The sequence below is a fragment of the Chiloscyllium punctatum genome, chromosome 25 (assembly GCF_047496795.1).
Source record: "Chiloscyllium punctatum isolate Juve2018m chromosome 25, sChiPun1.3, whole genome shotgun sequence".
NCBI lineage: Eukaryota > Metazoa > Chordata > Chondrichthyes > Orectolobiformes > Hemiscylliidae > Chiloscyllium > Chiloscyllium punctatum.
In genome coordinates this window covers 70182649-70196211 of record NC_092763.1, presented here as the reverse complement: position 1 = coordinate 70196211, position 13563 = coordinate 70182649, and the positions used below count along the sequence as shown (strand labels likewise).

At 41.4% G+C, this 13563-nt stretch overlaps 1 protein-coding gene across 1 annotated transcript in view; it reads left to right on the top strand.

Moving 5' to 3' along the window:
* zbtb33 (zinc finger and BTB domain containing 33) overlaps positions 1-13563 on the top strand; it is a 36498-nt gene that overhangs the window by 17366 nt on the left and 5569 nt on the right. The window contains 2 exon segments of the mRNA XM_072595500.1: positions 12692-12723; positions 12725-12734. Of these exon segments, the coding sequence (XP_072451601.1) occupies positions 12692-12723; positions 12725-12734 (42 nt within the window).

Sequence of the window (13563 nt, the reverse complement as noted above, 5' to 3'; positions counted from 1 at the left end):
AGCCCGTTAGTTCTTCCGGCAGTCAGGCAGCTGATTGGGCGGCAGCTCCATGCCAATCAGAGGCCAACAGCTCCAGAATTTGGAAGATTGAAGGCAGAGGCTGTGGCTATTGTGGGACAATGTTTTCTGAACTCTCAGGACAAAGGCTCACCAAGGGGAAAAGAAACTGCTGGGCTCACGGGGGTAGGGGGTACAGTTGAATTAGAAGTGAGGTTGGGGATTGGTTCTCAGTTGTCAGTCTCTGCTGTAAGTAGAATTCAGTGCAGATTGAGAGGGCACAAGTGCGCACACACATTTCAACCAAAAGCATTCACTGGCATTACCAGTAGTGAACTCTCCCTCTGTTGACATCATGGAGGTTACCTTTGATGAGAAACTGAACTGAACCAATTATATAAATACTGACTGCAAGTGCAGGTTAGAAGATAGGCATCCAGCAGCAAGTAACTTTCATGATTATTTCTGTGAGCCTAATCATCATCAACAAGGCATGTGTCAGGGGTGTCTTGAATGAGTACAACTCTGATCACACTTAACACTATTCAGTACAAGAGTCCGCTTGTTTGGCACTCCAGCTACCAGTTGAACATTCACTCCGTCCATCACTGAAGCACAGTTGCAGCTGTATGCAACATCTACAAGCTATACTTTATCTTCTTGCCACGGCTGCTTTGACAGGACATTTCAAAGCTACAAACTACAATCTGGAAGTAGATGCATGGGAACACTGCTATCTGCAACTTCCCCTCTAAGCAACATACCATCTTAACTTTGAAATATGTTGCTTTACCTTCGCTATCATTAGATCACATGTCCTGGAATGCCCTTCCTAACAGCATTGTGGGTGTACTACATCCCGTGAATGACAGTAATTAAAAATGGTTGCTCTCAATCATCACTTCGAGGACAATTACAGGTTGGCAGTAAATGCTAACCTGGCCACTGTGTCCACATCCCATGAATTAATTTAAAAAGAAATCTGACAATCTGATAGTATTTGTTAAAGAGTTGAGTCACTTGAATCTTTCTCATCTCTCTAACTGAAGTAATTGCAACCCAAACAGGCGTAGGCCCTTAAGTGGAGTTTAATTGTCCACTTAAGAACCTCAGTTTGTTGTAAGGTGAGAATATTAAGCTTCCCGCCCAGAACTGAACTCAGGCAAGATCCTGACCTGCTATCTTCGCATCAAATTTAATTCACTTCCTGTCTCCAGGTATACCACCACTGGCCTGGAAGATTATACCCAATGTACAAATCCTCTTTATGATAAACTCATTGGCTTACTAAAGGCTGCAGTAAAAACTTGTACCTTTGCACTCTAGTTCCAAATTTTAACTAACAAAGGTAGTGCGTAGATGAATCATGTAAAGCATAAGCACCTCAGCACAATGCAAAGTTGGCTGATCTCAGCCTGGACAGTACTGGACAGTACAGCCCATTGACCTTGGAGGATAAGATTGATTATGGTTGTCAGACCCAGTTACCTTATGGTGATTCCCACCTGCTAAAAGTGACTATGCACAATATTGTTGAGTACAGAATTGGGCTTTTCTGTGATATTCCTCATTGAATGAGTCTTGCAATTCACTCCTCAAAGAATCATTACCTTCAGGATAAAAAGAAGTGGGATACCACAAATGTAATTGAAAAAGATACTTATAATCAATTGAAAATGACTGTTAAGAATGATTGTCTAACTCTTGAGTCATTGTGTGTGATGGGTGTACAGATGCATGAATTAGATAAAGTTGGTAAGCACAAACACAAGTGATTAGAAACGCAAATTGAATGCTTTCATTTATTTCAAGAGGAATCAAATAAAGTCAGGGTTGCAATTGTACAGGCCATTTTGTAGAACACTCATTATTTCAAGAGTTCATCAGAAGCAGTTTTGAGAAAGATCAGTCAACTAATTACTGAGATAAGGGTGTTATCCTATGAGGAAAGGTTAGACAGGCTGTGGTTCTGAATCTCTTGGAATCTAGAAGAGTGAGAGATGATGTTATTGAAACAATTAAGAATGAGGGGTCTTGGCAGAGTGGATTCTGAATTGATGATTCACCTTGTAGGTGAAATGAGAAAACACAGATACAATTTAAAAATAGCGTGTCTTTTATAAAGACATAGCTGAGGAGATATTTTTCTCTCCCAGAGACTTGAGAGGTTCTCTCGAGAGCAGTGGTAACCAGTCTTTGAATATTTTTAAGGCAGTGGTAAGTTGATTTGTGACTGACAATTGAGGTAAAAGGGGATTGGCAGGAAAGTGGAGTTGAATCATATTCATATCAGCCATGATCTTATAGAGTGGCGCAGCAGATGGAGGGGATGAGTGGCCTACTCCTGCTCATAATTTGTATACTTGTGTGTTGCATGCTCAGCTTGAACTTGGATTATTCCATTTTGGAGGCTTGATACTGTGTCATATACTCAACAACAAAGAGCTCCTAGAATAACATTTAATATGACAAATGGTTAATATTATTTGATGTAAATATCTCTTCATTGCAGTGGGATGGTCCAATTAGTGAGGTGCGTGATTTTGTATCATTATCATAGTGAAATTCCTGACTTGAATGGAGTGGTAGGGATTGCTGAGTTATTTCAAAACATCTTCCCCCAAAGGTGATGCACTGAAGTTGTCTTGGGCAATATTTGGATACTATTCAAATGCTCTTCCATGGAGGTCTGCAAGTAGGCTGCCTTTTCACTAGGTAAAAACAATGACTGCAGATGCTGGAAACCAGATTCTGGATTAGTGGTGCTGGAAGAGCACAGCAGTTCAGGCAGCATCCAAGGAGCAGCGAAATCGACGTTTCGGGCAAAAGCCCTTCATCAGGAATAAAGGCAGAGAGCCTGAAGTGTGGAGAGATAAGCTAGAGGGGGGTGGGGTGGGGAGAAAGTAGCATAGAGTACAATAGGTGAGTGGGGAGGGGATGAAGGTGATAGGTCAGGGAGGAGAGGGTGGAGTGGATAGGTGGAAAAGGAGATAGGCAGGTAGGACAAGTCCGGACAAGTCATGGGGACAGTGCTGAGCTGGACGTTTGGAATTAGGGTGAGGTGGGGGAAGGGGAAATGAGGAAACTGTTGAAGTCCACATTGATGCCCTGGGGTTGAAGTGTTCCGAGGCGGAAGATGAGGCATTCTTCCTCCAGGCGTCTGGTGGTGAGGGAGCGGCGGTGAAGGAGGCCCAGGACCTCCATGTCCTCGGCAGAGTGGGAGGGGGAGTTGAAATGTTGGGCCACGGGGCGGTGTGGTTGATTGGTGCGGGTGTCCCGGAGATGTTCCCTAAAGCGCTCTGCTAGGAGGCGCCCAGTCTCCCCGATGTAGAGGAGACCGCATCGGGAGCAAAGGATACAATAAATGATATTAGTAGATGTGCAGGTAAAACTTTGATGGATGTGGAAGGCTCGTTTAGGGCCTTCGATAGAGGTGAGGGAGGAGGTGTGGGCACAGGTTTTACAGTTCCTGTGGTGGCATGGGAAAGTGCCAGGATTGGAGGGTGGGTTGTAGGGGGGCGTGGACCTGACCAGGTAGTCACGGAGGGAACGGTCTTTGTGGAAGGTGGAAAGGGGTGGGGAGGGAAATATATTCCTGGTGGTGGGGTCTTTTTGGAAGTGGCGGAAATGTCGGTGGACGATTTGGTTTATGCGAAGGTTGATAGGGTGGAAGGTGAGCACCAGGGGCGTTCAGTCCTTGTTACGGTTGGAGGGGTGGGGTCTGAGGGCGGAGGTGCGGGATGTGGACGAGATGCGTTGGAGGGCCACCTCCTCCAAGACACCACCCATGCCCTCCACCTTCTACAAGACTTCCGTTTCTCCGGCCCCAACGCCTCATCTTCACCATGGATATCCAATCCCTCTACACCTCCATCTGCATGACCAGGGCCACCAAGCCCTTCGTTTTTTCCTCTCCAGATGTCCCCAACAGTACCCTTTGGCCAAACTGGCCCTCACCCTTAACAATTTCTCCTTCGAATCAACCCACTTCCTCCAGTCCAAAGGGGTAGCCATAGGCACACGTATGGGCCCCAGCTATGCCTGTCTCTTTGTTGGCTACGTAGAACAGTTGATCTTCCGTAATTACACTGGCACCACTCCCCACCTCTTCCTCCGCTACATTGATGACTGCATTGGCGCCACCTCGTGCTCCTGCAAGGAGGTTGAGCAATTCATCAACTTCACCAACACATTCCACCCTGACCTTAAATTTACCTGGACCATTTCTGACACCTCCCTCCCCTACCTGGACCTCTCCATCTCCATCAATGATGACCGACTTGACACTGACAATTTTTGCAAACCCACCGACTCCCACAGCGACCTGGATTACACCTCTTCCCACCCTACCACTTGCAAACATGCCATCGCATATTCCCAATTCCTCTGCCTCCGCCGTATCTGCTCCCAAGAGGACCAGTTCCACCACAGAGCACACCAGATGGCCGCCTTCTTGAGAGACCACAATTTCCCTTCCCACGTGGTTAAAGATGCCCTCCAACGCTCTTCCAGCACCACTATCCAGAATGCCTTTTTAATTTTTGGTGTGTTGCAGTTGCGACCATGGGAAATTAGACAAATAAACAGAGGGCATTCTTGGGTATTAGAAATCTGCTATAAACTCCATTGTGGAGAAAGTGAGGACTGCAGATGCTGGAGATCAGAGCTGAAAATGTGTTGCTGGAAAAGCGCAGCAGGTCTGGCAGCATCCAAGGAACAGGAGAATCGACGTTTTGGGCATAAGCCCTTCTTCAGGAATGGGCTGAAGAAGGGCTTATGCCCGAAACGTCGATTCTCCTGTTCCTTGGCTGCTGCCTGACCTGCTGCGCTTTTCCAGCAACACATTTTCAGCTATAAACTCCATTGGGCAAATTTCACTGCTTTATTTTAGTAGAGGAGATGGGTAGGGTCAAGGAGAAACATGTGCATACCTAGGATCTGAAAAGTGGCGAAGGTGAAACTGCCAACAAGTGAAACTGTGCATTAGATTACATGTCTCTGTGATTGTAATTAGACTGATGTGAAGGTTTGCAGTCTTGACTCCATCTTCTGCCACTTAGAACATTGTGCTTTAGGACTCCGATATTTTATGTCTGAATCTTTGAAAAGATTCATTTGTGATGAGGTAATATGTTACAAAAGTTGTGCCATAAAATGGTAATCCCTAATCACTCGCAGTTGGGTTGCCAAGGTGAGGCATTGAGAGAAATCAAAAACAGCGATGGAGTTAATCCAGGATGTTTGCCCATCTCTTACCCCACCATTTGTCTTTATGATTGAATAATTTACAAAATAAATTGGATTGTCATTGTTTTCTCAGTTAATTTTTCAGTGAAGGTTTGATCTTGATGCTTATAATAATACTACAAACTCCCTGCCCTCAACCACATTCCCCACCCCCCCAACCGCTCCACAACTGCGTTTAATTTTTTAAAAATCACTGTAGTATAGCAAATATAGTTCTCTTAAACAAAAGCATAAATCTTGTGTTCAGCTTTCAGTCAGAACGACCTACTTCTTCATTGTTGGCAGTCATGGCTGAAAATTCTTGACTATTTTCTGGCCAGTTGAATCAAATTATTAACATATAGTAATAAAGAACATGAGTCAGAACCACAGAAACGATGTGTTTCAGCCAAACCCCTTGCCAGTCCACAAGTATCCAGGCAACAGGCCATGAAGGAGTCTATTACAATGAGGACAAAACAGATCTCATTCTTTTGTATTGAAAAACTAAAATTAATAGTCATGATGTTTTGTATTGACTATTTTCATGTCAGATATCATTTATAGTCACTTTGCAGACTTTTTAACGTGACTCAGTCTTGCTCGTTACTAATGACTGAGGTCCTATTTCATTAAGATTTGGCAGCATCTTCAAAATGGTGAGCAGCTCTTTGTTAAAATGAAGAAAAAGTGGGTTTTGGTATATTCTTTAACTCTTTCATTTACTCCTCTGCATTGCCAAAAATAGAGTGTAAGTATACTTTCTGCCGTCTGCCTGATGACCAATGCCCATCTCGATGAGTCACAGCAAAATATCACACTGAACCTAATCAAGTTTCTTCTTCACAGTGGAGCTCGTGTGTTTGTGGTTAGGAATGGCTCTCAAACCTGAAATGCTAATGCCATCCGTAGGCCCTTTCCAGCTTTGGCTGGAATCAACGTAGCATTATATTCCCAAGGCTCAATACCATATGAGGTGGTGGATTTAAATATTGAGTGTTTTTTCAGATTTCTATCTCTGATGTGAAATATGTAATACGTCACACCTTTATTGCTGGCATTTCAAAGCACTCCTGACTGGTCTCCCATCTTTCACCCTGTATAAACTTTAGCTCGTATTAAATTTTTGAGGGGCTGCAGGAAAGATTTACAAAGATGCTGGGGCTGGAGGGTTTGAATTATCGGGAGAGACTGAATAGGCTAGGGCTTTTATCCCTGGAGCAGCGGAGGCTGAGGGGCAACATTAAAGAGGTGCATAAAATCATGAGGGGCATGGATAGGATGAATAGCATGGTCTTTTTCCTTGGATGAAGGAGTCCAAAACCAGAAGGACATAGGTTTAAGGTGAGAGAGGAAAGGTTTAAAAAGGACCTGAGGGGTAACTTTTTCAGGCAGAGGATGGTCTGCATATGGAATCAACTGCCAGAGGAAGTGATGGAGGCCAGTACAATTATAGCACTTTAAAAGGCATCTGGATGGGTATATGAATAGGAAGGATTTAGAAGGATATGGGCCAAATGCTGGCAAATGGGATGAAGTCAGATTGGGATGTCTGGACAGTGTTGATGAGTTGGACTGAAGGGCCTGTTTCTGTGCTGTATGACTCCGTAAGCTGTCTGCCAACTTCATGTTCCACTCACCAACATCTTTGTGCTCACAGGCCTACATTTGCACTTAGATCAGCAACACCTTAAATTTATCCTCATACTTGTGTTCAAATTCCTTCATGGGTTTGCTACACCCTATTTTGTAACCTACCTTGGCCCCAAAGCCCTACAAGAACTGCGTTCCTCTAATACTTTTGGACTGTCTTGGTTTTCTTTGCTTCATTATTTAAAAAGGTTGTGCCCTTTCTCCATCTTTCTTGAAGACTCCTTTTAAACTTACCTATGACCAAGCTGTTGATCACGTCCAATTAGCTCATTATGTGACTCAATAATTTGTTTCTGATAACACTATTATGGGATACTTTACTGGATGGAGAATGCTATGTAAATTCAAGTTTTGTTGTTTATTAGATCAACCACAACTAACTCTGTTGCTCTGATTAGTCTGTCTTAAGTGATTCCATTATTACTAGCTTTTACTCAATAAAAAACATGTTAACTGGCAACTTTCAGTGGCTAGTTGCAGGAGGGGATTTGTACTTAACAGATCAATGAAGGCACTTTATTCATTTCCTTAAGTGCTGTAAGGAAGGCACCACAGAGTGCTAAATCATTTGAAAATGGTCAGTATTTTGAGATGGTAATGATGACAAAACTCTCATTGTTCACCTTCATTCTTGCATTGAAACTAACAGCAACTTCATGTTACCACACAAACACAGAATGACCCAAAAACTCCAGAAGTTGAGATCTCCTTGGAGTACAACCCCTAAGCAAACATCGATTTGGTTACTGTTAGTTTTGCAATTTAAAAAACCTCTTGATAAAGTTGCATCTTGTTAAATAAGCTGAAAGCAAGTTTTTAATGGGGAAATAATGTCATAAGTACTGCTAAGCACCTTCACTGGCAATCTTAAAGCTAATTTTAAACTTGCAACTGTCACATTTCTGCAATGTAAAAATAAATCTCCAACTTCTACTTTTCAAAAAAAGCTTTGTTTATATTGATATTTAATTTAATCTTTTACACACTCAATCATTTATTTTGTGATTAGCAAAGAGATTGAATGCTGTCTGCAATAATATTTTAATGTAATTGGCTGCATATTTTGCTTGCTGATGCATGCATAGAGATCCTTTGATTTGGCACCAGTTTTAGACTCTTATCGGGAAAGAAGAAAATCACACCAGAGGGATCATGAGATTTTTGGGCTTTTGCCTTGAGATCCATGATGAACATTATTATTTCACTGCTGACCAGAAATTTGTTTCCAGTCATGGAGGTCTACAGCACAGAGAAAAACTCTTCAGCTCACCAAGTCTGCACTGATCATGTACAACCACCTAACTATTCTAATTCCATTTTCCAGCACTTGGCCCATAGCCTTGAATGCCTTGGCATCATTAGAGCCCAACTGAATAGTTCTTAAATGTTATGAGAATTTATGCTTCTACCACTCTTACAAGCAGAGTTCCAGATGCTTATCACCCTCTGGATGAGAAAAAGTTCCTCCTATCCCTCTAATACACCTGCCCCTTACCTTAAAACTATGTCCCCAGGTCATTGACCCATCCACCAAAGGGAAAAGTTTCTTCCTGTCTACCCTTTGCTCCTCATAATTTTATACATCTCAATCATGTCCCCCCTCAGGCTCCTCTGCTCCAAGGAAAACAAAACCATTCTATCCAATCTCTCTTCATAGCTAAAACTCTCCAACCCAAACAGCATTCTTGGTATTATTTGATTAATCGGCTCAATAATGTTTTATAAGTAAGTGAAGGTATCTTATAACACAGCAGCCTCAGTGCAGAAATGAACAGCCTAAAATATTTTTGTCAGGTTATAAAAATTGTAAAACAAAAAATTTTTGCTTCTCCGGATCCATTTTTGCAAGTAGTGGCAATGATGAATCAGATTACATGAGCCGAACTGGTTTGAGTGTTGGCATTGTGGACAGGTAGCCCAAGGCCTGAAGGCCAGGTCTGAAATCAAAATGGATTAGTGGTACTGGAAGAGCACAGCAGTTCAGGCAGTATCCAACGAGCAGCGAAATCGACGTTTCGGGCAAAAGCCCTTCATCAGGAATAAAAGGGCTTTTACCCGAAACGTTGATTTCGCTGCTCGTTGGATACTGCCTGAACTGCTGTGCTCTTCCAGCACCACTAATCCAGTATTTGCTTTCCAGCATCTGCAGTCATTGTTTTTACCTCTCTGAAATCAAAATGGGCAATCTTTAAGCAGTCAGGCCCAATGGACTTTCATGATAGGCCGAGCACAAAGTATTCGCACAAGATAAAGGCAAACTAGGATAAGCTGTACTTGCCCTGGAAAATGAGACTGGTTTGTGTATTGGAGTAAGGTAAGCAAATTCACTGGTGCCCTGGGTTCCTGTCATGACCACATATGGAGAAGGGGAAAGTACCCTTGACATATTGGGATCCCATTGGCTGCCTTGACTTTGACCTGGAAGATGATTGGCTGAGGGCCAGAGAATTTTCCGGAAGGATGTAGCCGGGAAGGCTAAGAAGGAACAACTGGCAGCTATTCCATCAATGAATAGTGACAAAGACTTAACTTTGCAATTGGTAGAGTAATTAATTTAAGAATTCGGAATTTTGTTGCTGAAGAACAGGGATTAGATTAGATTACTTACAGTGTGGAAACAGGCCCCTCGGTCCAACAAGTCCACACCGCCCCGCCGAAGCGTAACCCACCCATACCCCTACATCTACATCTACATCTACCCCTTACCTAACACTACGGGCAATTTAGCATGGCCAATTCACCTGACCTGCACATTTTTGGACTGTGGGAGGAAACCGGAGCACCCGGAGGAAACCCACGCAGACACGGGGAGAACATGCAAACTCCACACAGTCAGTCGCTTGAGGCGGGAATTGAATTATATTTCGATAATATATATATTTAAATAGTAATCAGTCATACAACCCCTGTTGTAACTTCAGTGCATGTCGTGAATAAAATTGTGTTGAATTGTAAGTTAATTACAATTCTGACCTTCCTGTTCGTCTCACAAGTTTAGCACCCAGGTATGGTCAAGTGACCAGGGGCCCAAAATTGGGCATTCTAAATCAATCCACAGCTGGAAAAATCAGGCATGACAGAAATTTGGCCAACTAAACAGCAGCTACCAGATATTGGCTACAGAGAACAGCAGAAACCAAGGTCAGAAGTTCAGGGGATCCAGTTACAACCAGCCCGAAGATTATGTATTGGAGAAGTATCAATCAGACTTCTGGCACCTTGACTTCCAGCCAGCACCTGTGGATGTGCACTTTACACCATCCCGGCATGGCAACAGTGGAGGGTGTTGGCATGACCAATTGGACGCTTTGAAGCTCTGTTCATGCCTCTATTTGGCCAAAGGACACAAAATATATGGGAAAGTCTGGTGTAAGGGCAATACAAACATACGTTAGAAGTCATCCTTCCAGTAAAGGCTAGGAGCAAGGCTCATGGCAGAAGACCATGCAGCAACCCAAAAACATCCAAGAGAAAATCTATCCTGACCTGTGAGACCCACCTTTGTAGAAGAGAGCCAGCCCTACATCAGAGAGAAGATTATTGTGAGTAATATTCTTTCTCAGGCAGATAGAGCAAGAAGACAGGAAATATTGTAGCAATTTGAGACATTCTCACATGGTGTTTTTCATAAGGAGTATTTAGTTAATAAAATCAAGTTGAACCACAAACTGAATTCTGTTTTGCTTTGACCACCTCTGCGTCAAGAGAGCTTGGATAAAGGTTTTTAATACATAAACTAGTTGAACTGTCCAAAGCACGGACAATATGAGTAAAACAAATTTATGTCGAAACTGGTCAAAGTGACATAGCGTAGACAACAGCTTTGATGGAAAGAACATTATTTTATATCATTTTCACCTGTTAAAACTAACTGGAAATTTGTATGAGGAGTGAGAGGCACAATAGAGGCTGTCTGAGAGGCATAAATGGTACAACCCAGTTGTTTTAAGGTAGGGTTTAAACCATTGATTAAAAAAGATGGATTTACCCCACAATTTCTGAGGGTATCACATAGAGGTTGTGTTGTTGGTGGAGTACAGAAAATTGCCTATAAGGCCAAGGTTAGAAATTCCTCACTCATTAGTTTTGGTTCAGCTTTTATGTCAAGTACATTATTTTCACAAATTCATTAATCCATGCATTGAGGAAAAAATGTTAAAATTCCTTCCTTTTGCTATTGTTAGCGCAGTAGTTAACACTTGCATGTCAAATTCTTCTGTGCGATGTTCAGAGAAAACATTTAGAAAGTACTGAATGATTTAAGTACAATACTGCACACAGGAATTGGACATAATTACATTAACCGCTGCAGTAAAAATACTATGTGGAGGAATTTCAAAGCTGTTGTTTCATTTCTTCAATTCTTAACTGCTAGTTATTCTCTTTGTTAAGGTAACTGGACTACAACTCACCACCACCTTCTCAAGGGCAACTAGAGATGGGCAGTAAGTGCTAATTTAGCTAGTGATGCCCATGTCCCATAAGTGAATTACAAAAACCAAAAAAACCGCAGCTTCTGGTTATTTTGTTGATGAAAGTCAATGTGCAACAGATTTATTTTAATTCAGTGTTTTCAAGTCCTATACCTTGCATTGCCAAATCTTCATGTTTTGCTTTTAACTGTGTGATATAACGATTTTGAATTTGTACTGAAATGGCTACTGATACTTACTAGTTCCAGGCATTTTTTATTTGTTTTGTGAATTTAGTTACATGCTTTATATTTTTAATTTGGTACATTGTAGCCTAAACTGAAAAGGGAATTTTGATTCAAAATTCCGAATGTTACTAATTATGTAGTGTATAGAATTTGATTTTATATAGGAATACATTGATGGCACATAGCAAGATGTATTGCCTGGTATTCTACAGAGACAGAAAAGTTGGATTTGATCCTGATCCTATTGGGTTAGGTGGTTTCAACCAGAGCAATGCTGTTGTTGACAATGAGGGGAAAATGTTCAGATTAGATTAGATTAGATTAGATTACTTACAGTGTGAAAACAGGCCCTTCGGCCCAACAAGTCCATGCCGACCTGCCAAAGCGCAACCCACCCAGCCCCATTCCCCTACACTTACCCCTTCACCATTCTCATTCATGCAGTGCTCCTGCCATTAGAACTGAAAGTGGAAAATGTAAATTTTGAATGAGGGTGTAACTGGGGTTGGTGTGATACTGTCTTTTCATGTCTTATAGTAAGCAGTGACAATTGAGGTTCACAGAGAAATTGGCCACTTGATGTTGGAGAGTGGCTGTGTATGTGTTCTGCCATACTGAGGCTTCCGTAAATAATGAACATTTGTACAATGTTATTTGCTGCCTATGAAAACATACCTCAGTAAACAGTTGAGCCCTTCAAATATAAGGAGTGGAGAGGAAAATCAAAGCAGTTTATATTACTCTTTAAGCTCTATATGTGCTCTCAGCCTTTGAACTTAAGTTCTGAAGCAGAGGGACAGTGAAATAACTATGATATTTAGTTGTTCAGATATTGCTTGGAACCATGAAGGTCATAGAAGTACAAAATATACATAAACCTAGGGCAGAAATCAATATTAATATGGTTAGTAAGATGTGAAAGGCTTGCAAAAATTGGAACTGAAATGTGAAAATATTTTTGGCATAATAAAAATAGTGTATTTTTGTAATGTGTTTCACATTGAAAACAAGTTGAAGGCGAATAAACTTGACTGCACCGATCTTCAGACAGCTAGTCAGTGATAGCATGTTTTTTGTTTTAAATGCTGTCTGGATTTTTATTATTTTCTAGAAGCTTTCATTTAAAACTAAAATTATATGTTTTTGGTTTTGCAGATCATTGCAAAGAAATCGTGACCTTTGAAAATAATTAATAAAGGTAAACGTAGAACTTAAGAAATATTTGCTAAAGTAATATTATCATTCATTTACATGAATAGAAATTATACACAGCACAAAATTTTAGCTAGTTTTCTCGATAATACCTTTAATTATATAATAAAAACTGAAAGTGCTGGTGCAACACAGCAGGTTTGGCGGCATCTGTGGAGAGTGAAAGGGGAGTTAATGTTTCAAGCCCAATAACTCAGTCAAAACTTTTGACTTTTTCATTGAACTCAGTTGCTCTCTCCATAGATGTTGCCAGACTTGCTGAGTTTCTCCAGCACTTCCTGTTTTTTGATTTCAGATCTCCAGTTTAAGTGATGATTTAAGTGATCCATATTTGATTTGAAGTCTTGCTTCCAGTGTGCCTCACCTTGAAATCATACATAAAATCAGTCCTCAAAAGTGGCATTTGTGCATTTTAAAAAATTGATTCGTGAGATGTGGTCATCACTGGTCAAGCCAGCATCCCTAATTGCCCAGAGGGCAGTTAAGAGTCAACCACATTGCTGTTGGTCTGGAGTCACATTTCCCCAGGGCCCCAGAACATAATCTGGGTCTCTGTTTTAATAGTCTAGCAATAATACCACTAGGCCATTGCCTCCCCATGTGAATAATGATTAGCTAAAATAAAGACCTAGTAAAGTTATTATCTAATTTATTAAACATGAATGAATTAAAAATAGTTAAATTCAGTTGTTAAGTATGAATGAAGAGCACTCAGCAGCAGAAAACTGAGCAATCAAATGCTCAATATTTTCCCAAACCCAGTTCTCCCGAACTACCAAGAGGCAGAATCTAACAAAATAAATTTATGACCTAGG